This window comes from Phycodurus eques, chromosome 15, assembly GCF_024500275.1.
Source record: "Phycodurus eques isolate BA_2022a chromosome 15, UOR_Pequ_1.1, whole genome shotgun sequence".
Lineage (NCBI taxonomy): Eukaryota > Metazoa > Chordata > Actinopteri > Syngnathiformes > Syngnathidae > Phycodurus > Phycodurus eques.
In genome coordinates, this window is record NC_084539.1 from 19,136,625 (window position 1) to 19,160,623 (window position 23,999).

At 43.4% G+C, this 23,999-nt stretch overlaps 2 protein-coding genes across 4 annotated transcripts in view; one reads left to right on the forward strand and one right to left on the reverse strand.

Annotated features, from left to right (window-relative positions):
• LOC133413884 (WD repeat-containing protein 70) overlaps positions 1-23,999 on the reverse strand; it is a 72,101-nt gene that overhangs the window by 13,086 nt on the left and 35,016 nt on the right. The window contains exons 16-18 of one of the 2 annotated variants that reach the window (XM_061698794.1): positions 22,486-22,602; positions 21,291-21,453; positions 19,580-19,656 (exon numbers count right to left, since the gene is read on the reverse strand). In XM_061698794.1, coding sequence (XP_061554778.1) covers positions 19,580-19,656; positions 21,291-21,453; positions 22,486-22,602 — 357 coding nt within the window. Of the gene's footprint in view, positions 1-18,395; positions 19,657-21,290; positions 21,454-22,485; positions 22,603-23,999 lie in introns of those variants that run through there. The other variant, XM_061698795.1, reaches the window with a different exon arrangement.
• Positions 6,845-18,219, forward strand: gdnfa (glial cell derived neurotrophic factor a). Of its 2 annotated transcripts, XM_061699372.1 has the most exons (3): positions 6,845-7,113; positions 7,641-7,877; positions 14,580-18,219. In XM_061699372.1, exons 2-3 carry the CDS (start codon positions 7,667-7,669, stop codon positions 15,113-15,115), a joined length of 747 nt encoding a protein of 248 aa, XP_061555356.1. In that variant the 5' UTR covers positions 6,845-7,113; positions 7,641-7,666; the 3' UTR covers positions 15,116-18,219. The 2 variants fall into 2 exon arrangements, with proteins under 2 accessions (XP_061555356.1, XP_061555355.1); XM_061699371.1 differs by lacking the exon at positions 6,845-7,113 and having other exon boundaries at positions 7,554-7,877.

Consider the following 23,999-nt stretch of genomic DNA (forward strand, 5'->3'; position numbering starts at 1 on the left):
CGAAAAAGCACAGTAAGCGCTTGTGATCGTCAGCTCATGCGGGGTACACGCATACAGTATAATCGGGCCAAATTTGAGCATGTCCCCTCCCTTGCGATCAAAGCAAAGGTTGGAATTTCTGATGTTTAGAAAAGGTTATCCTGAGCGATTATTCTGTGATGCGGGGGGTGTTAAGGCTGATTCTTCCTCCCCGATCTGCATGGGAAAACGGTTGGGGCCGACAATCCTAAATGTTAAACCTGTTCAATATTTATGATCGCAAATCCGTACGTGTGTGGCGATCGACCCTAAGTTTGGAGGAGTAGCCTCTAGCAGGCTACACACACAATGAAAATCGGGCCAAATTTGAGCATTTCCCTCCCTTCTAATCAAACTCAACCAATACACGATTATTGGACTTATCGAAAGATTATCCTGACCGATTATCCCAAGCTGTTGTGTGTGTTAAGGGTCATTTTTCCTTCCCGATCTGATCGTAAAATGGTAAGGGCTGACAATTGGCCGACACAAATAACGATAATCGGGCCGAATTTGAGCATTTTCCTCCCCTTTCGATCAAATTCAACAAAGACCCGATTATTGAATGTCTCTAAAGATTATCCCGAGTGATTATCCCACGGTGCGGGTTTTAAGAGAGATTTTTTTCCTCCCCGATCTAATGAGAAAACAGATAATCGTAACTGTTAAACCTGTTCAATATTCATGATGACAAATCCACCGGGTTTTGTGATTACTATGTGAAAAGGAGCATCACGTTTCCTAAAAAAATGATATTAAAATCATTCATATCAAAAAAATTTTAAAATACAATTATTTGTCTCGAAAAACATTTTTGTCTCTTAATATTTTTTTCCCCCTCGCTTGTCAAGCTTCTATTTCTTGTTCTACTACTACTACTTCTTTGTCTTCTTTCTTTATATATTGCAAAAGTCTGGATGCCCTTTGGCAAAATGCTGCCTCGCAATGGTCATTCTCGGTATTACATCAGACATGCTGATCTGTGTGTGTGTGTGTGTTTGTTTGTGGTGTGCTGCTGGTCATCTCGAGTACACCGCACACTAGAACAACAGTAAATGCACATTTGCCTATTCTTTCCTCATCGTGTGTGGCGTATCTCGCATTTTAAAAATCGGTTATGTGTGAACCCCGCTTACATGTGCAATGCATACTGTACTTGCGGACAGGCTCAAAGGTTCTGCGGGCTTCTAGATCCTCCCCTCAACGCTTTTAAGTATCGGCGCGTTAGAGATTTAACCTTACTTCCTCTCTGCTATTTTTAACCGTGTCATAGTCCTGCCTGAACTTTGATAGTACCAAGTGATCTCATTTACACACACATGAGTGTGTATTTTTGCAAGCATACAATCTGAGAGGCTGAAAGGTTTGAGCAATGAGCGAAACAGATGCAAGCGCGGCGCCGACCCGAGTGCCACAATGGCTCGGGCATCTGGCGCAGTGCCACGTCTGAAGTATGACATGTCCTAATAATGGACCAGCTGACTGGACTTCCTGCTCTCCTACTCTGTGTGCACGCCTGGTGACACAACTCACACAACTTTCTCGATGCTGGCAAAAAAATAAATAAAAAATAAAACATAAATCCGTACTACAATTTTTACAATCTGTTGTTGACAAAGTGTCACCACTTTAAGAGTGGTAATCATTTTAACTGCTGTTAAAAAAGAGCTTCAAAAAAATTCCAGATGATGGCACTCAGTTGGATAACATTTCATGTAAAAAGCCATTTTTGAGGGCTCAAATATTTAAAACAAACAAAAAACACCAACATGTATGGGCCTTCATCAGGGTTTTGGTCATTTGGCAATTTAGTGGCAATCAGTGAAACTGGTGTCAGGGGCTCTTTTTTTTTTTTTTTTTCCTCTCTTATTTGCCAAACCCCCCAATGACAATCACACTTTGACACCGTGCTTTGTCGACATGAAATGGCGTAAAAAAAAACAATAATAAATAAAAAAAAAAAAAAAAAGAGCTTGGCAATTTAATGTCATCTGTGTACGATACTTGCTTCTGACCTGGACCGATTTGGGTCAATTCCCTTGTAAGAATCGATCCAAGTACAACCCCTGGAATGACTGCATCAAACCAAAATGACCGATTTCCTGTTCAAGAAGAGACTTGAGACTTTTTCATGCCGCCGATTATGAAAGACATTTGGATGTTGTTCAATATGTGAATTCACACTAAAACGATAATAATGTCTTTAAATGAACAAAACCTTTCAGGAAATTGTTTGCCTAATGGTAAGTCTGCCTCTGCCGAGGTGTGAATTAATTGCCAATAATTCCTTTCCGTACAATTTCCTACTGATTTTGGGGTGTGAATATTGTGTCTGGGCTATGAATTGATGACCACACGATGATGCAGCTTCAGTCATTTGGTTGCGGTCATGCATCCGCTGCCTCTCGGATGATTTCATGTCAAACGGCCTTGTTTTCCGGGGACGGTCTTATCCGCACCAAAAAGTCTCGTATGACACATTGGCGAGTCACAAACCAAGGGGGGCTTCTTGGTGACTCTACGACAAGACAGGCAGACAATGTGGCCTCAGTGTGTATGTCGCCAAAATTAGCTTGACACGTCGAGGTAGTGACATCATCTCGTCAATGAGGGTTTTCCGAAATGTTTTATTGCGCTCAAATGTTAGACGACTACATTTTTCCATCCATTTTCTACGGAGCTGACTTGGACCTTGGACCGATCTCCTGAATTCTCAAGCTAACATGTCTTGCATGCTTTGACACATTGTCGTTTTCTTAAGCATCTCTGTAGCTCCGCTTTGGGCGTGCTGACACTTAGTTTTTTCTCTTTTATTTAAGAGTCCGGACGAGCCAACGGGACCGCTGCTGCGGAACATAAATCCCAATCAACCGCTCTCACTTTCACTTGTGACGGAAGCGCTCGTCTACTGCTGTGCTTAGAAGAACGGGCCTAAATTTACAATATAAATTCTATTTGTTCCAAGAAATGATATTCATTTATTCCAAACAGTCTATTCTCTTCATTCTGCAGCATTTCTCTTGGTTGTTGTTGCCTTCAATGCGTGTATGTTAGATTGTTTGTCCAATTAAATTTCAGTCTCTGTTTTTTTTTTTGGGCCATGTCAACCTAATCTGCCCAGGGCCTTCAGTTCTTGGCGGGATTACTGTGACTTTGGAGTGAGTCAGTCCTCCTTCAAATGTCTCTTTGAAAGTTCTGCTGCTCACCTCAACTGGAACACGTAAGAGGGAGCCCATAACTCTGTTTCCGGCTCGCGTCCACTGGCTGCCTGCCCACTACAGAGTTCATTTTAAGATTATTTGGTTTTTGAATCTCAAAACAGTCTAGCGCCACCTTAGGTCTCTGAGCTGCGCTGTCCCGAAACTCCTGCATGGGGCCTCAGGTCAGCTGACCAACAGTCTGTCGTTGATCCCAAACTATGGAATGACCTCCCTGTACACATTAGACAAATCCCTTCACTGTCCGGTTTATAAATCAACCTTACAACCCATTTTGATTCCTTGGTGTTCAACAGAGCATGGGACTTGAGCCCTTATTTTAATGTCTTTATTTGTTTTTATTTTCAACTTTGTTCATGTTTAATTGTTTTTAATTTATGTAATGTTCAATTGTCTTACATGTGTGATTTCTACTGATCTACAGCACTTTGTTGCTGTAGATCAGTAGTTGTTTTTAAAAAGCTCGACAAAAAAGTTTATTTGAGGCCTCTGAGCAAGCTAAGCTTGACGAGCAAAACGCATATGTCGTGATCTGGCAAGCCAAGACAAGTTTATTTATAGAGCAAAATTTGTGCACAAGGCAATTTAAAGCGGTTCACAGCTACATAAAATTACAATAAGGCAAATAAAATCATCCCTTAAAAATAGAAATAATCATTATTGAAATTAATTTAAAGCAAGCAGTGCAGAAGAAATATCATCATATGCATGGCTAAATAGAACTGTTATCAGCCTGGATTTGAACATTGTCACAGTTGAGGCCTGTCTCACGTCATCTGGAATACTTTTCCAGATTTTAGCAGCAAAGAAAAACTAAAACGCAGACTCGCCGTGTTTAGTGCTAGGCACATGAGGCCACTCCCTGAGGTTCTCAAGAGACTGAGAAGGTTCATATGGCTCTATACATGTCAGAGATGTGCTTTGGTGCAGGACCATGAAGAGACTTGTGCACTAGCAGAGCTGTTTTGCATCGTGCCACAGACAATGATTTCAGGTTTGTCTGATTTCAGCTGGAGAAAATAATTTGGCATCCACACTGATCTGTTCGATGCAGTGTCAGAGTGTATCTACTGGCCCATGTTCACCCGCAGTCAGTGACACGTACATTTACGTGATCTGGGTAGATGTGGAAGCAGACTTCAATAGCTACTTGTAAGGTGGCCTATTGGAAGCATGTACAGATTGAACAAGAAGGGTCCCAGGATAGAACCATGTGGAACTCCACAGGTCAAACACAGTTACCCATTTCTGCAAAGTACGTCATGTCCTCGAGATGGGAGAGCTGCACACCAATACACTAAATAATAAGCATCTTTGGTATTTATTATTCATTGATTTCAATGTTTTATATTTTTGTCATGTTATTAGATAAATGATGATTGTGAACTGCTCCCGATGTCACACCGGTGTGCTGTTATAGTTTGTTGTTTAATGTAATTTGATGGTTTCTAATTGCGATATGATAGTGGTAGTATTACGAGGTAGATGTGTTGGGTAAAATCTCACTGAAGGCCCAGGTAACACAACTTGCGCAACTTGATGTTGACGCCGGAGCATTAGCATGACAAATGATTTTGGTATCAATCACAAGCGTTAACGAAGGCGTTGCAGTGTATCGTTTGCAGCAACCAAGGAAAAACAATTACCATGGGGGGGGGGGAAGAAAACCCTGCAAGGCAAATTACTGGCGCACAATACATAAAAACGAGCGCTGTCATACAGTTGAATGTGGCCGTGTGAGAACTTGACAGCAAGGAATTTATACAATGAGCACTTGGCACAGCACCTCTCAGACTTTCATGAAGAGGGCACGGCACGCCGGGATCCCGTAAGGAAAAACGTGTATTGACAAGAACGCGCATCCCGGCGGCGACCGACCGGGAGCTCTTTAGGCAGGTGGGACGTTTCTGGATTCGTAGTGTCGACGTTGTTGGATTCACACGAGCCAGCCAACAAAACGATTTTATGGAAGCCTGAGGACTTCCAGGAAAGGAACTCGCATGAGAAAAGAAAAGAGGAAGGTTAAGATCATTATTAAGAATAAGTCATTGACTCCTCTGCAGGAGGACTCATCAGATGGCGCTTTTTCAATATGTATTTTATCATAAATACAGACCGGCTATGCAATTTGAATGGCGGAATTTCCTTTAAAAAATGTAAAATAGTACAACAATATAGTCTCAAAACAAAAAAATGCGCCTTTGGTCCTAAAGTTAAAAATAGGTCTTTGGTAATAATAGGCCCTTTTAAAATAATATACATATATTTTTTTCATGCAGGAATGTTACATTTACATCATCATATGTCACAATTACAGCATTTAATTTGCCCAAAGCTAAGATGAGGAGGAATCATTGATTTAGAATATTTGTTTTATTGGTGCGCCAGTCCCCATATGCATCTTTTCAAATAATGCCATCATTGTACTGCATTTTTTCAGACCCTAAAGCCACACCTCCCTGAGCCCAAGTCTGAAAACCGCTGCCCTAAACTCTTGGTGCCCAAGCAATTTTTAAATCTGAAAGCAGCACAGTTGGCAAGCTTTGGAAAGCTGCATATTTACATAACCTTAAACATTACAGTCAGCCAACAGCAAGAGGCCAAGCAGAACGGGAACCTGATGCCAGCGATGAGGTTCCAATCGTGCCCAGATCGCATTCCACATGCTGACATCCAAATCCAAGGACGTGGGGATGTGTGACATAATCCCACAGAAATCTGAAAACACCAAACGGGGGGCTCCTGTGGGGGTGGGGGCCAGGAGCGGCGCCATCACGTGTCACTGGCTTTGTATCATTTGAAGTTTGACATTCAATTTCAACTGTAAGTGGCAACCAAAAACTTTTTTTTGGGTCAAACAGCTGCTTGTTGTGACGTAAATTGTGTTGAGGCCACTGACACCACGCAGCGCTTGTATCTCGAATCGTTGCTCGCAAGTCAAAGCACAATACGTCGGTCGAACGATGGCACCTTGTGACCACGGTGGGTGCAATGTCCATAATTCTATTCGATTGTTATGACCGTACGGTTATATACAGCACAATACTGTAGCGTGCTATTTTTCTTAAGACGCATGATGAAAGTTTTTTTTGTTTTTTTTTAGGTGCTGGAACGGATTAATAGCATTTCCACTCATTTCAATGGGGAAAGCGGATTTGAGATGAGTTCCGAACGAGGTTACGGAACGACTTTACAAAGTGTGTTTTGGGGGGTTATGTCCCCCCCCCCCCAATGCCCAGAGTGGGTGTGCAGCGTGAATTTGGAGCGCCACGCACGCACGCGCGCTCGTATTCGCTGTTCGCTCTCCCAGGGCTCCTCCATAAAAGAGGGGCGGACACCGAGCGCGCGCCGGGCTATAAATCCCTCCGGAGCGCCCGCGGAGCGCGGCTCGGCGCTGCTCGGCTGCGCGATGAGGACGAGAAACCCACGCGTGGGATGCAGTTTTTAGCCGGAGGACATGGAGGCCGCTCGACCCTCGCCGCTCTTCTCTGTTCGCGGGATGTAACGGCGCGTCGTGCAAAGACGTTCCGGTCCCCGGGGTGGTGGTGGTGGTGGTGGTGGTGGGGGGGGGGGGGGGGAGGAGGAGGAGGGGAAACTTCCCGATTTGTGCGTCTTTTCCACCCGCGCAGTGGGCGATGGTGCCTTTCGGATTCCCGTGCGTGGCGCGGCTCGTGTTGAATTGATCTGCGCCGGGGTCCAAAGTGCGCACACGTTCTGGATCTGTGTGACATTTCGCCTGTTTTTCTACCAGTGGACATAAACTATCGCACTTCCAAGTGGGGAATTCTTTTTTGTTTTTGTCTTTTTTGGGGTGCACTTGCGGACCATTGGGATTCTAACCGCAGCGAGTTGCAGGTCTGCATGGGCCATGTTTAAGGTCAGAACACACTCAAACCTACCTGGAGAGACTCAGCCGAAATCATAATTACTGTCATATAAATCAAGTTTTCTCCCTTTGTTTTAATGCAAAGCAATACATTGGGAACATGTTGAATGAAATATGATTTTGCACAATATTAAGCAACATCCTCAGGTTATCATCTACATGTAGTCACAGGTATTGGCAAAGCCAATGCTTGATATCACAATAAATGTAAATATGTCGTCTGAGCATCATCAAATATGGCGCCAAAATCGTGCTGACGTGCGGGATTTGGCTTTTACACACCGAATTTAAAAGGTTACATCGTGGTCACAATATAAGCGTAACGTGCACACAACATATTTATTTAAGGCCACTAAATTCTACATTTTTTGTCACGGATTGGGTATAACGTGTCCACTATTTACGTTTTCTTATTTTGAGGCCACAATTTAGTGGATTCATATCTTGTCTGGGACTCTGTAGGTTGTTGACTCTTGACAGGATGACACAGGTTTTGGTATCGCTCTCCTCCACTCCAGCTCTCCTGGTAGGAACTGAGTCTAAGATGAAGTTATGGGATGTCGCGGCCATGTGTTTGTTGCTCCTGAGCTCTGTCGCTACCCGGCCTCTCTACCAAAGCACTCAGCCAGCCAAGAGGACCTTTTCCCCCGCCAGCTCCCCTGATTCTGCACGCCGGTCCGCAGAGGAGCGGGAGGCCGACTCGTCCGTGCCGAGCGTCGAGAGCGACCTGCAGGAGATCTCCGTGGAGGATCAATGTAAGCTTTCGACTGACATCTGCACCGCTCTTGCGATTGGCCCGCGCGTCTTACGCAACTCTCCGCGAACCGCAACGTAGCCTGCGGCCTAACAAACAGACAGACAGCCTCGGCGCGGGGGTCAGTTGCGTAATCCCGCTTAACGAATATATATATATATATATATATTTATTTTGTTTATTTTTTTTTACATTATTAACCAATTTAAAGTGTTAAACATAGCTTAGCTCCCTTGGACACTTGAACTCTGAGATGCGTTGTAGAACACCCACCGCCTCTTGCCTCGCTCTGCGGGAGCCGTAGGGCGTTATGTTGCCTCAAGATTGAGGCTGGAATTTTTTGTTTTGTTTGTTTTTTCGACAGTAACAAGTGGAAATAGACACATTGGAGTAAGCCTGTTTTGATTTAGATTTTTTTTTTCTTAAATAAAAATGCATCGCTATAATGCTTCGGTGCAGGAGGAAGCGGTTTCCCACGAAGGTAAGTTTGTGTGCAGATTCATTTCTGCCTCGCATTTTTTTTTTTAGTGTTTTAAATTCGCAATTGAACATGATTTGGGGGCGGTGTTGTCTTCATGTTCGTCCGCAACGGGAAATGATAACATTATAAGGTATACAGTGATCTCTCGTTTATCGCAGGGGATTAGATTCTGGTCCGCAATAGGTCAAACCTGCAAAGTGGAGACCACATATATGTATATTTTTTTCTTTATATGTATTTTAAAACTGTATGAACCCCCCCCCCCCTCAAGACTCTTATTACTCATCTTATTTATAAACGCTCACTAAAAAAATAATTAACCACACTTTTTCAACTCATTGCAAATGTATTTAGCCACAAAAAAATATATAAATAAATAAATTAGCAGGCATAAAAAGTATAGAAAATTTTGCAGCCTGTGTGCATTGGCAATTGTGGTTCTCCTTTCCCCCATGCGAGGGCATTACAGCAAGTCACTATACTGGTAAAAAAAAAAAACATAAGAGGAGGGTTTTAAAAAAACACAATGTAGCGGAGTGTGACCAGAGAGCTGCGATATCCTGCGATCCAGTCATTTCCAAAGGATCGGATTTGAGTAGACAACAGGTACAGGCTGCAAAGGTTGCCCGGTGAGCTCTTAGGTGGAGTGGTTGGGATTTCCCACCATTATCAGTCCGGTGGAAAGCGGCCCACGGATAAGGCCGTCAGACGGGACGCTTATCGTGCAGCAGGTATGTCATTTGTGCTTTATTACGCGTTACATCACCCTCGTGTCAAAACAGGCGCGTCCTCATGAACCAAACCATGAGCGCGGAGGACGCTTGCCAAACACTCGGCCTCTTTTCCGCTGTTTACATTTGCCGCCGCCTCCGTGACCTGAAGTCAGAAATCAACGGCGCGTTTTTCGTCGCTCGAAACGCGCGTCGGCCAGGAGTGGAAAGTTTGAAGCGTTTTGTTTACGTGCGCGTTGAGCAGCCGCAGTGGGCAGGAATTTGAGTTTGTTTGGAGCAGCGTGACACTGGATCATCTTCACCCAGGAGTAGGAATAGAAGTGGATAGGGAATGGAACATTTGGAGCAGAGTTTTAACCTGCCACCTCATCTTCTGTCTGCGTAAAACGACACTATTAACGCTGCTCCCGTAGTGTAAACCAGTCTTTCACAACTGTCACTCAGCCAAGGCATGTATTTTACATTAGAAAAATCTCACAGCACAATAAATAAAAATGGTGCAAAAAGTAGGAGAGGAGAGGCACAGTCGCTGAAGCCATTTCAGCTGACCCCTTAAAAGCATGCATACAACACACGGATACTACAGTGCGTACAATCATTTACACTTCATGAACAATTGAATTTCGATATAAAGTCTTTTGGTATGTTTTTTTTTTTTTTTTTTTTTTTAAATACAATGCAGTGATTGATAGTTTCTTTAATATTTAAAAACTTAACATGAAAAATTTGGTGTTTATTTGGAGGCTGGATTGGATGAATGGCATTTCAATTCATTCAGTTTTAAAAGGCTTAAATGTGTTTGAAGCTGAACATAACTCCCGCGATGAATGGAGGTCACTGCGCAGTGTTCCCTCGCTGTATTGCGGTTCATCTATTGCAGATTCAGTGCGTTGCAAATGTTTTTTTGTTTTTTTTTTCAGATTCACATCACGCATCATTCGCCACACTGCGGGATTTTGAGTATATAATGTAGTTTTTTTTGCGGTAAAAGAAATCCTTCCTATCTTAAAACAAAACGGTAAAAAATAAAAAACAGAAAAAAGGATGAAAACACATTACAAGGACGATTAACAAAAACTATTTGTAATAAATAATTTCAGGACCATTGTAGTCAAATTGGACACTGGAATCAAATAATGCTGAAGGGATGCAGTGGTGTTTCTTTCTAGGAGTGGAAGAAAAAAAAAAACAATGTCGAAATGGAAGCGTCGTGGCTCTGATAGCGTTTGTGTGCCGCTGATTAGTTGCAGCACAACTTGCGCAACCAGTTGCGGTGTGCTGGCTGGCGGCAGGTGCACACTGCCTGTCAGTCTTAAGGCGGCATTTACACCACGAGTGACCCACTTCACAGTTTTCACACCCGTCAGGGCCGTTTAGGCAGAACAACGGATCTCGATCAGAAATGTGGGGATAAATGCTGGATATGAGTTTTGGAAGTACAGTGATACTTTTGACTTTAATTCATTGCGTGACCAAGCTCGTAACTCAATTTACCCGGGATGGGCGAGTACCGATACCAGGTATCGGTCCGATATTGGCCTTATTTCAAAGTATTGGGTACTTGTGAAGGCTGCTGATACTAGCCACTGGCTATTAGCCAGCGATATTTAACTTTGATGAAAAACACGTGACAGACGTGATCAAGACACCTGGGAAAAACTTTCAAAAATGTGAAAAAAATAAAATAAAATTCCTTAACATGTCTCCTCTAAGTGGGAAAAGATGGTGGCCAGTGGACAAATAATAACGAGGTACTGGTCTTTGAAACTATGGTGGAAAGAGTCGGACTAAGCCAAATGTAACAGGGCGTTCCTCGGTTTAGGGCAGATTAGGTCTGTGACTAACATACACCAATGCGGTAGTGAAGTCAGAATTACAGTATATTAAAAAAAAAAAAAAAAAAAAAAAAAAAAAAGAGGAAAAACTATTTTTCACTTTTATCCAATCAGCTGTAGAGTACGGGGGGCGGGGAGGAATCAGGTGGCGCAGTATATGTCGCAAGTGAGGAGAGTCCGGTGACACCTCCTAACCGCAAGGCCACCTGCCAGACCTCACAGCCCGACACCAATACCTGTCATCGTGGGATAATTGCTGTTGTTGATACGGCTGTTGTAGTGCCCATTGTTCTCTCAACCCTCCCGCGATCGCTCGACCATTCTAGCGTGTTTTATCTCTCTCTCTGTCCCTCTACTCTGTCTCTCCATCGCTGTTTGAGTTTTCTTCTCGAGAGGGAGTTTTTGTTGCCTTCGTGTGCAACCCCAATTCCAAAGACGTTGGGACGTTGTGTTAAACATAAATAAAAACAGAATACAATGATTTGCAAATCATGTTCAACCTATATTTAATTGAATACACTACAAAGACAAGATATTTAATGTTCAAACTGATCAACTTTATTGTTCTTAGCAAATAATCATTAATTTAGAATTTTATAGCTGCAACACGTTCCAAAAAAGCTGGGACAGGGTCATGTTTACCACTGTCTTACATCACCTTTTCTTTTAACAACATTCAATAAACGTTTGGGAACTGAGGACACTAATTGTTGAAGCTTTGTCGGTGGAATTCTTTCCCATTGTTGCTCGATGTACCGCTTCAGCTGTTCAACAGTCCGGGGTCTCCGTTGTCATATTTTACGCTTTATAATGCGCCACACATTTTCAATGGGAGACAGGTCTGGATTGCAGGCAGGCCAGTCTAGTACCCACACTCTTTTACTACGAAGCCACGCTGTTGTAACACGTGCAGAATGTAGTTTGGCATTGTCGTGCTGAAATAAGCAGGGGCGTCCATGTAAAAGACGTTGCTTGGATGGCAGCATAAATTTCCCCAAAACCTGTATGTACCTTTCAGCATTAATGGTGCCTTCACAGATGTGTAAGTTACCCATGCCATTGGCACTAACACAGCCCCATACCATCACAGATGCTGGCTTTTGAACTTTGCGTCCATAACAGTCCGGATGGTTCTTTTCCTCTTTGGTCCGGAAGACACGATGCCAACCATTTTCAAAAATAATTTGAAATGTGGACTCGTCGGACCACAGAACACTTTTCCACTTTTCATCAGTCCATCTTAGATGAGCTCGGGCCCAGAGAAGCCGGCGGTGCTTCTGGGTGTTGTTGATAAATGGCTTTTGCTTTGCATAGTAGAGTTTCAAGTGGCACTTACGGATGTAGCGCCAAACTGTATTTACTGACATTGGTTTTCTGAAGTATTCCTGAGCCCACGTGGTGATATCCTTTACACATTGTTGTCGGTTTTTGATGCAGTGCCGCCTGAGGCATCGAAGGTCACGGGCATTCAATGTTGGTTTTCGGCCACGCCGCTTACATGCAGTGATTCCTCCAGATTCGCGGAACCTTTTGATGATATTACGGACCGTAGGTAATGAAATCCTTAAATTCCTTGCAATTGCACGTTGAGGAACATTGTCCTTAAACTGTTTGACTATTTTCTCACGCACATGTTCACAAAGAGGTGAACCTCGCCCCATCTTTGTTTGTGAATGACTGAGCAATTCAGGGAACCTCCTTTTATACCCAATCATGGCACCCACCTGTTCCCAATGAGCCTGTTCACCTGTGGGATGTTCCAAAAAGGTGTTTGATGAGCATTCCTCAACATTCTCAGTCTTTTTTGCCACCTGTCCCAGCTTTTTTGGAACGTGTTGCAACCATAAAATTCGAAGTTAATGATTATTTGCTAAAAACAATAAAGTTGATCAGTTTGAACATTCAAAATCTTGTCTTTGTAGTGTATTCAATTAAATATAGGTTGAAAATGATTTGCAAATCATTGTGTTCTGTTTTTATTTATATTTAACACAATGTCCCAACTTCATTGGAATTGGGGTTGTATGAGGAGTGTGGTTCTGGACCTGCTCAATGTGTAATGTGACTTCTGTTGCGAATTGGCGCTATAAACTGACTTGACACAGCAGGAACGTAACAAGAGCTGGACTAAGTGTTTCATTTGAGAACAACAATGACACCACAGTCGATCGAGCGGGAGGTTCGGATGTTATTGGCGTGGGATGCAAGCAACGTGTGCTGCGGGAGGCTCCAAAAAGCCTTTTGGACCTGCTCCCTGTCAGCAGATGTTTGCGGCACATGATCGTCATCTTCCCTCTAAATAATTAACATAAAAACACAGCAGTTCCTGGTGCCGGGACCTTTGAAGAGGGCACCAAACAAAACAAGGGCAGCTGTCCCTCGGTGGAGTTACGGCACGAGCTAATAGGCTAGCTCAGTTGCACGTGTTTTTTGTTAGGAGATAAGAAGCAGCTGGAGTACAGGTGAACAGTCTTCAAAACATGGAAAAACCTTCAGGCCAGAGGTTCTCAAACCTTTTGTGTCCAGGGACGAGAGACATTTTTCCAAAGGGCCACCTCGTAATAAACGGCAATTAAACGTAGCTACCGTGTGCACCCCTAAATCCCACTGGAATTCCTGTTTTTTGAACATTTCAACCTAAATAGTCATAACCTGTTTCAAAGAAAGCAACTAAATGAACTCAATTCCATATTTATCCATTGTCGCTTTAGACCTTCACACATCTCCTCGTCACCATTTCTACAGACGCATGTGTAGTACTAACAAACGTCTTTCACATGCTCTGTTTTTCTGATCGACACGCTTTAAGCGTCCCAACAGGTTTATGGACTGAGGCAGGCTGAGCGTGAATATTTTCAGTCAACACATTTGTGCATCAGATTTCTTCCGTGTGCTGTTTGGCATGTCGCAGTTGGACTAATCCAAAGGGTCCTCGCTTTTCTCATGTGCATTTTGAATTCCGTTTTTGGGCATATATTGGCGAAAGAACGTCATTGTTGTGTATCGAAGCGAGCAAAATGATGCGGTTTTTGTTGACAACGGTGCAGCATAAACATCCCCTGAAAACGACCCTCTCTGTCACGTGACCAGGCGCAAACATATTTATGCTTTTTTTATACTTGACACGCGATTTCAATCCAACCACGTACAGGGGTTCCTCGGTTTACGACACTGCCTGAATGTGTGTTTATCACTAAGGCCCGCAGCACACTGCGCTCGAACCTAATCAGACCGCAAGTATGGCTGTAAAACACAGTATTTGATATTTATAATGGCTTGGGGCAGTGCGGCAGCTGTTCTGTGGCTCACTCGCTTAAAACTCGGAAATGTTTTTTTTTTTGCGCGAGTGAAAGCTTACATGCATTTCAATTGGCTGTAATCAATCAATTTGACAATTTGAATCGCGACCAAACCAGTGGCAGACTGATTGGCCACTCATAAACAGTTGCCAAACGCCCCAAACTGCGCGACAGTTCAGTCGGATTCGGCCGCATCGCTCGGAGTGCGGCAGCCTTAATCTACACCGACGCAGTACTAAACTCATAATTACAGTAATGAAAAACTATTCTACCAGGGCTCCATGCAGTGGTTTGTGAACTAATAACTGCTTAAATACAGTTCGGTTGTATTTAACTTTTAAGTCTTTTGTCTTGCAGATGATGTCACGGGTCCTTATTCGGAGCAGCTTGACGACGTCATGAACTTCATCGAGGCGACCATCGGCAGACTGCGGAGGTCCTCGGAGTCGCGGGTCTCGAGGGAGCAACGGCAGAGAGGGGCGGCAAACACACGAGGCGGCACGAGGGCGCGCGACGGCGAAAGGAAGCGGCGCCGGAGCAGAGGTGGCGGAAAAGCGGGACGGGGCGAACGGGACCGAGGGAGGACGTCAGCTCGTCCCGGTCGAGGCTGCCTCCTGAAGGAGGTCCACCTCAACGTGACCGACTTGGGTTTGGGCTACCAGACCAAGGAGGAGCTGATCTTCCGCTACTGCAGCGGCCCGTGCGCCGAGGCCGAGACCAACTATGACAAGATCCTCAACAACCTCAGCCACGCCAACAAGCTGGACAGGGACACGCCCTCGCGCACCTGCTGCCGACCGGTCGCCTTCGACGACGACCTCTCCTTCTTGGACGACAACGTGGTCTATCACACGCTCAAGAAACACTCGGCCAAGCGGTGCGCTTGTGTGTGAGACACGTTCAAAAACCTTCAAAACAATGGCGCTGACAACGAATATACTGTTACATTTACTCTTTTCTTTCTTACTGCGTTTTCTAAAAAAAAACAACAACAAAAAAAACAAAAAAACAAACCAAAAAAAAAGTACAAAAAAAGTTTCTTTCTTGTGGAAAACGTCCCAGGAACATCCTTTTCTTTCTTTCTTTGGAGAAAACTCTCAGACACAACAGGATTTAGCAGACTTGACACCCCATCATATGAATATATAGACATACTGTGTATAAATATCTTTCCATATAGATATACAGTATATATATGTATGTATACGCTTGTGTGTAAGAGGTATATTTATTAAGATGGAATTAATTTATTGTTATTTATTTCATTCACGACAAGTTGTTGTCTTTCTTATTTATTGAGATGTTTGGTTTGTCCTAGACGCTGTCAGCATGTTCACGTTCATTCTGAAAGCTTCCTCCATCCAAACTCCCCCAAAAAGAAGTTACATGTGGATGAGTGTAGACAAAGTCAGTCAGTCAGTCCCCTTTCACTACAAAGCCTTTTTACCCACGTGAAGCTGTTTCTCGTCAAAATTGACCCCCGAATTTGCCGGCTTCTGAGGGTAGAGAATCAGAGTCGTAACAGAGGCAGGATGGTGGCTGGTTGAAAGGAAAGAGCGGAAACATGGAACCGCGGTGTGAAGTTTGACGCCTGACTATTCTGCTTTGCTGGGTGGGGTAAGCCTCTCATGTCCAAATTTTGCAAAACTTTAGAGACTCAGGACTAAAAAACAAGCTTATTTTTAGGTGGTCAAACAGAAACATCTGGGGCTGACAGTGCTGCTAACTGGTTTACACTGACTGCCAAAGCCGGCTTTTACCCACAATAGAGAATAGAGGGGTTGTGGTGTCAGAATCGATTGGAAATTTGTCGTCTTGGTGGTAGTATCAGAGGCGTGACAGGATTGGGACGAAAGGCAAACACTAATATAGTAAAACCCGTTTATTTCGGGGGATACGTTCCAGACCCACCCTCAATAGGTGAAAATCTGCGATATAGAGAGACCGTGTAATTGATCAGGCAAAAATATCTGGAACTTGTAGTGGTCCAGAGTAGTTGAAGGTACTAATTTGCCATCGTATCTGGCCATTATCCAATGTTTCCCTGCCTCTGATGCGGCAATTTTGCAGAAACTCTGTGTGAAAGGGGCTAAAGACTCAGGACCCAAAGAAGCCGATGGTCAGAAACAGACTGTTTTTTTTTGTGTTTTTTTTAGCTTGTTGGTTTTTGTTTGTCTTTACTTCACGTGACCAGGCAGAAACATCTGGGAATCGCAGTCCTGTCCATCGGTTGCATGTTAACAAGGGAGAGTAAAAAAAATAATAATTAAAAAAAACTTAGAGGAGGTCTCGGAGGCTTTTGGAGTCAAAGGAGCCGCCTGACAATCCGCGACCCAAAGGCTTTTTCTAGTCCCCGAAGGGGGGAACAGGTCTTAACCCCACCCTCCCCCACTTCTCCACCCCAACAAGAGGATTTGAAAGTGACACGAGTCTTAAGCAAACTTCCCCCGCCGGCTAAGGCAGTTTTAAGAGAGACGCTCGCTACTGTACGGCTGTCAGCGTCAAAGTGATGTTCCAACAAAAGCAAAAACCTTTAAACCAGACGGAATGGGGAGGGGTCACTGCGCGTTCTCTACATGTGATAACATGTTCAATTGAGGGAATATCAACATCCCGAATGAGGACAGAGCGGAGAGGAGAGTGCTTCAAGTGGAACAAAGAGTCCTCGGGGAGGGTCTTGACGTTTCCAAGGATTAGGGACCAAGGTATCTGTGCCCACCCGGCAACAAGCAAGGCAGCTTTAAAGCATGTAATCCCCCCCCCCCAACACACACAAACACACAAATCCACAACATGGAGATGAATTTAGGCCAAACACAAGGACGGAAAAAAAGCTCGCTTTTATCACAGCATACCTCATCAATTGGATCATCTTCCCTGTTTGGTCCACAAGTTTTTTCCAGATGACAACTTTGGAGACTTCCCAGAAGCCCCCCCGTATGCATCCCACTGCTTTAGACAAGGTCTTCCCAAACCTTTCGGGTCCAGGCGAGACATTTTTCTCAGTACCCCCCTCATAATCCTAACGCCAATTAAACGTAACTTTCATATGCACCCTTAAATGCCGTAGGAATTTTCGAGAAAAGAAGTTGCAATGTTACAATAACAAATTCATAATCTTTTCAGAATTATTTTTTTTTCCCCTCACGTTATGAAAACAGATTTCTTCAAGAAACAAAGATGCATTTTGTTGGGGGTAAAAAGTCAATCTTCTGAGAATAAAGTCGTGTTTTCAAGAAATAAAGCCGTATTTTGTTGTAACATTACGATATTGAAGTCAAAGTTGAACGCACATTTTAACAAGTGAATTTCAAAAATACAACTTTATTCTTGTAATATTACATCTTCTATTGCGACTTTATTCTCTAAAGACTCAAGACTATACTCTTGGAAAAAAAATGTACTTTATTGTTTTGTTCTATTCCTAAAAAAAAGGACTATTTATGCAAGGACGTCAGATGTATGTGACAATACATCACGATCATAACACAGCTTTTATTTGGCCCAAAGCGCAGGTCGGGAGGAGTAACTAGTTTATTATGTTTGTTTATTTGCAGGCATATTCTTTTTTTTTTTTTTTTTTTTTAAAGTGATATGACAATTTATTACAAATGATTTCGTGGACCCCCCAAGGGTTTGAAAACCTCGGCTTTCGACAGCAAAAGCTCACGTGTAACCAGTTTATTTTTGTTCATTAGTCGTCTAGTGAAGAGTTTGTCACACTTACTGCCGGGATTTGTTAGAGCTGATGTAAAGTATTATGTTCATGTTATGGCAAAACGTGATTTATTGTGTATGTATTTTAGGGCCCACAGGAAGAACTAAATTTGAAAAAGGATGCAAAAGAGGCCTGCAAAGGGAAACGTGTGAAGGGATCCTTAGTGTTGAGGATTCGGTTTCTGTCGTCTCGTGTTCCAGAACCAAAGCTCTCTACAAACTTTATTTTTGTACAATAATCATTTTATAAAACTTTTTACAGAATAAAAATGTGTTTCTACGTGTGTCTCCGCCTTTTAGCCCTGACGTGACACGTGGTGCTGATTTGCCTTGCGGTATGTTTATAGCAGTACAATGTAAAATTGAGGATGGGAGTTGATGGGAAGACCTACACGCCCCCCCCCCCCCCCCAACCCCCACCCCCACCATTCCTGGGCCGCATTCCTGAACATCAGCCCGCCCGCCCGCCAGGGTCGTACAGTAAACACAATCGTGAGTCAGGGGGCTCAAGACTTTTGTTTCTATGGAGTAAAAACAATCATGTACAGTACACAACCGATGGGAAGTTGCAGCTTAAAACTCGAAACTTAAAAGTAACGTATAGCTTCACATTATTGAACAAACAGGTTCAAATAACTGTTACGGCCAGAGTTAATCTTTGAAAATGGTTTAAATTTGGCTGTACAGATACTCATACCCCTGAAAAACATATAGTATTTTAAAAATATTGCTGAATAAATCCATTCCAATTAAATACAGCAAAATTGTAATTGAATACTAATTTAATTTTAGTATCATTCTACTTAAAGTAACAGAGTTGCAAATCAATGCTAATATCAGAGGTTTGTTCAAGAACACATGCTAGCTACGTGAGCTGCTAGCTCTCCTGGGAAAGTCAAAAGAAATCAGCCAAGATGTCAGGAAGATAAATGTGGACTTGCACAAAGGTGTTTCATCCTTGGGTGCAATTTTCCAGATGCCTGAATGTGCCACATTCATCTGTTCAGACAATTACACGCAAGTATAAAAAAAAGGTAGAAATGTCCTTGTAAGACTGTCTCATTATCCACAGTGAAATGAGTATTGTATAAGTATACAGTTCCTACAGTAACACCGTTTTCAGAGGACCAGGTTGCAGTAAGATAAGCGAATAAAAAGTGACCAATCATACTTGACTTTGTTGGTGAATACATTGCAGAACATATACAAGCTTGTGGTGCACAATTTAATAGACGGGAAAAATTAGCTTGTAAATGATTTTGTGACGCCAGCTTTAACTAGAAGTGCATATGGTGGAATCAGAAGTCTCCACTATAAATCTGCACTGATAGTTTAGTAGGATAAAGTCATTTATAGGTTATTTGACGTCTGCCTGATCTGTTTATTTAAAATCTAAAGGATGTAGGGAAAAAATGGTGAATGGTGACAAAAAGGAGACAAATGAGAGTTTGGTTTTGGGGACCATAAACTTGCATCTTCCTTACACTGAGATCACGTTTGCACAAAAAAGACAAACAAAGTTTACCCTAGAAAGTAACTCTGTTCGGCGCATGAGCGGGTGTTGTATGTAAGAAACCTTGAGTCCGCTTAAGAGTCTGAATATAAGAAGAAGTTCTGATGTCTGAGGCTTCAGATCTTACGCTTCTTCCACTCCGGTTCCTTGTCAGCTTCCTCGTCCTCCTCGGAGTCCTCTGCAAACACAGGATTGGGCTGCGTCCTACAGGACAACACCACCAAAAGAAATCACATGTTAAGGATGGAGACATTTGTGAGGCCTGACCTGAGGCTCAGAGCTAAACCTCTTCACAAATATCAAAAAATAAAGCAATCCCAGCCTAATGATCCTTGATGAGAAATACCAACGTAGCAAACAAATTGCAGCGCTAACTTTTCCAGGCTGCGGAACCTCACTCCATTCACCTTTTGCACTTCTGATGGTAGAAAGGACTAAATAAAGCATGTTCAAGAATAAATTATATTCCAACTCGAAGCCTAAAAAAAAGTATATTTAAAGTGGAAAAGAAAGGCAGTACAACCTGAGGTTCAAAGGTACTCTCTTCATATTCAAATGACACAAGCCAACATTTTCCATGCATTTTCTGAGCCGCTTCTCCTCACAAGGGTCACGGGCATGCTGGAGCCTATCCCAGCTATCATCGGGCAGGAGGCGGGGTACACCCCGAACCGGTTGCCAGCCAATCGCAGGACACATACAAACAAACAACCATTCGCACTCACATTCACACCTACGGGGCAATTTAGAGTCGTCAATTAATCTACCATGCATGTTTTTGGGATGTGGGAGGAAACCGGAGTGCCCAGAGAAAACCTACGCAGGGACGGGGAGAACATGCAAACTCCACACAGGTGGGGCCAGGGATTGAGAGGCAGACGCTCTAACCAGTCGGTCACCGTGCCACCACAAGCCAACAATTTATATTAAATTAAAAAAAATAAAAAAATAAAAATTAAAAAAAAAGTAGCTCTACAAACTAATGACTTGTCATGAGAAATCCCAACATAAAGGTAGCAAAGTTGCAGACGTATTAATGCACTGACTTTGTTAGGCTGGGGAACCTCACTGCATTTACTTCTAACATTGTTTATGGCAGAAATGACTAAAATAAGCATGTTCAAGAATAAACTATTCAATTTGCTTAACGAGTAGAGTGGAGCCAAACGGAGAGAGAGCAACACCCGAGGCACAGAGCTAAAAGTTTTCACATTCAAATACATACAAAAAAAATAACTCCAACTTAATGATTATTGATTAAAAACTTGAACATGAAGATAGAAAAGTGGCCGATGTATTGCTGCGCTAACGTTGCCAGGCTAGGGAACCTCACTACATACACTTTCCACCAGTCTGTTGAAGGTAAATCAATGAGTGCAATATTTAAAGCTACCTTTAAAAAAACAACATCGCTACAAAAAAAAACATTCAAATGGGCTAGCCAAGCATTAGAAAAAGCATCTGTAGCCTAACCTCACTCCATTCAACTCCTGCCACTTGCATTTAAAATGTCTTAAATGACTGATTTTATATTAGATGGATCCAATGCCACATGTTTTGACACACCTCGGAATGTTTCTACAGCTCGCTCCAAGCTCACCTGTTTCTGCTCGGGTGTGCAAACATGAGGACGTGCGACCTGGCAGCTTTGTTCCACCCCTGGTGTGTGATAGCCATCTAAACGCTGCCCTTCCTGTTCCAACCATCTCAAGCTGTCCATCAAGTTTGAATGAGGACCCGGCACGACTAGCGCGGCTCTTTAAACATTTACAAGTCACGCAGGTGCGAAGGAAACCCGGGCCGTCACGTCGAAACGGCGCTCCTCTGGATCGTCTTACTTCTTGTAGGCCGGGGCCACCCAGTACGGGTTCTCCGACGCTTCCTTGGCGTGACGCAAGATGGCCTCCCGAGCGTTGCTGTCGTCCGTTTTATCCAAGGCGATGTTCTTCACGATGAACGACGACAGGGTGCCGCCGTGTGCCGCCACTCTGCCGCCTCGACCTGAACCGAAAGACACGTGGCGCGTCAGCAAACAGCAGAGGACTGGAGTCACATGACTTTTTCGTGACAGTCGTGCGTTTAATTGAGAGGACAAAGTCATAGACGCAGACCAAAACAATTACTCGACTGGACTACACTACCTACAGTGCGGCGTGAAAGGGCCTCAGAAGTACAAACCCAACAATCATGCTGGCCAGTGTGGGCATGTGCAATACCACACGCAACACTGTACGCCTGAACTAGCCACGGATGTAAAAAGATTCCCCACTTCTGTTTTAAAAAAAAAAAAAAAAAAAAAAAAAAAAAAAAAAAGAAAGAATATTTTGTTGAAGCTTCGCCAAAGTTACAAGCATTTGGATAGCATGTGTTGCAACGTCCTGCATGCTTGAAATATCGCTTTGCAACGCCGCAGTTCACTGTGGAAACATCAGGAGACGGGTGCGAGTGTGAAACAAAACACTGCGCTGACGAGCCAGCTGGAAGTTGACAAAGTTGCCTTGGCGCTCACAAGGCCGGTTGGACGCCTGTAGCACACTCACAACACATCCACAATCTGCGGTGGCAAGTAACCAATACTTCGTTAAATACTTCGTTACTGTGCTGTAGTAGATTTTTCTTTAGCTTCTGGCTTTCAAAAATTCTGTCTAATCTGAAAAAACACATACAGGCAAGGTGTATTTTTCCATTTGTTATCATTAGCTCAATAAAAAAAAAATTGTTAGTCGTTTCACAACAACACGTTTTGATAGCATGTCCAGGGATTTTTTTTCTTATCAGTATGAGCACTATGCAAGTTAATAAAAGAGGAACTATTTTGTGTGCAGTTTTTTTTAATTGATGGATACTGTATATAATTGACAGTAAAATATATATATATATATATATATATATATATATATATATATTTTGTACTTAAGTACATTTCAGAGTCTTTTTCTTATTGTACACACATATTTGTACTTATACTTAGGTAGAGAGTTTAAGTACTTTTGCCACTTCTGCAAACAACACAAAGAAACAAAGTGGCCTCACCTGGTCCAGACACGGGAGGCTCGGGTTTGTGGGACTTCTTGGGGTCCAGTCGGTCCTTCTCCAGCTGCTTGCGAGTGCTCCTCTGCCGGGCCTCTCTGAACATGGGCAAGGCATGAGCTTCAAAGGGGACGACAAAGTGGTGACATTAACAAAGCTTCACTTTAACTTCAACAGGGCGGCTCATTTCACATTGGGGGACCATAAATCATGGACGGACATTTACTAGTTTCTCAGTTTTTACTCACTGAAACTGATTCAAATGCCATTAATCGTTCAAGCCTTGGGAAAAAAAACATTTTATGTGTTTAAATAAAGAAAAACAGCACTGGGTTGTTCAAAAACTTTGGCTCGCAACACAAAGATAAAATGAAATCGGCCAACCGACGGAAGTCAAGGTACCACTACATTTGTATACAAACCCTTAAAAAGTCAATCTTCCAAAATATGTCCCCTTTAGAACACTTGAAAAACTTCCTTCATTCAGCCTTTCATTTTTTTTATGAATTGTGCTTAGTTTTAATGTTTGGGTTTTGAGGGGGTAACATAACGCTATGTTTAGGTTCTCCTTTCACACCTTAGTGAGCGTTATCACAATAAAAGCCTCTGCAGCACTTAACGCCACAAGTGTGCGAGTGTGCGTGAGTAAATGAACGAGTTGTGGGTGAGTGTGTCCGGAGGATCAGATGAAGTGATTTTCCGTCGCCGTTAATTCTTCGCCACGCCACATTAAGCAAAAAGGTTAACGTTAACAGATTCCCCCGCTTTCCTCCTCAATGGGCCCTCTAATTTTCCAGCGGCGGGGCATCGAGTGCGTCACTCGGGGCTCTGCTTCACGCCGCGCTCCCACGACCTAGACAAAAGAGATAATACTGTCCAAATTGTCCTGACAACCTGGTGTGACAGCGACATGACAGGTAGGGGTGGCGGTGAGGAAGGGGGGTTGTGTGATGACTAGCGGCCGATCACGCCAGAGTCGGCAGGAGAGGCGTTTGTCCTTGGCGTGATGGGGTGTTAAGGGGACACGTGGCGGTAACATGGCCAGCTACTCATGCGTGACTGGACGCTCCATCAGCTAATGGAAGGCCGTGGACGGCGCGTGGCTTCCTCCTGGTCGCAGGCTCAGTCTTTTAAGGACAACTTTGGAGGTAGTATCGGCGCCGGAACGGGGTATTACGCAATGTCGGGACCAGGTTCGTGAAATTTAAAACATGACACTCACTTCTCATATCCTGTTGCGTTGACAGCAATTGTGACAGTCCAACAAGTGCTTCATACATCACCAGACGCTGTTATTTGATTGTGACGTATTTTCAGAGGCACAGCAGAGTTGGGATGGCGGCTGTGTGAAAGGGGATAGTGTAAATCTAGGACAGGGATGGGAAGTTTAATACCTCACACACTTGTTATGGGCCGGCCAAACCAAGGTTGAACTTTTTGGCCATAATTCCAAAAGGTATGTTCGGTGCAAACACGACACTGCTTGACATGAGAAGATCCGCAAGGCGGTGGCAGCA

Excerpts from the sequence above, each read along its gene's own strand:
- gdnfa (XM_061699371.1), top strand. The coding sequence starts at position 7,604 with ATGACACAGGTTTTGGTATCGCTCTCCTCCACTCCAGCTCTCCTGGTA. Across the intron at positions 7,878-14,579 it reads GATCTCCGTGGAGGATCAAT|ATGATGTCACGGGTCCTTAT; the intron begins GTAAGCTTTCGA and ends TTTGTCTTGCAG.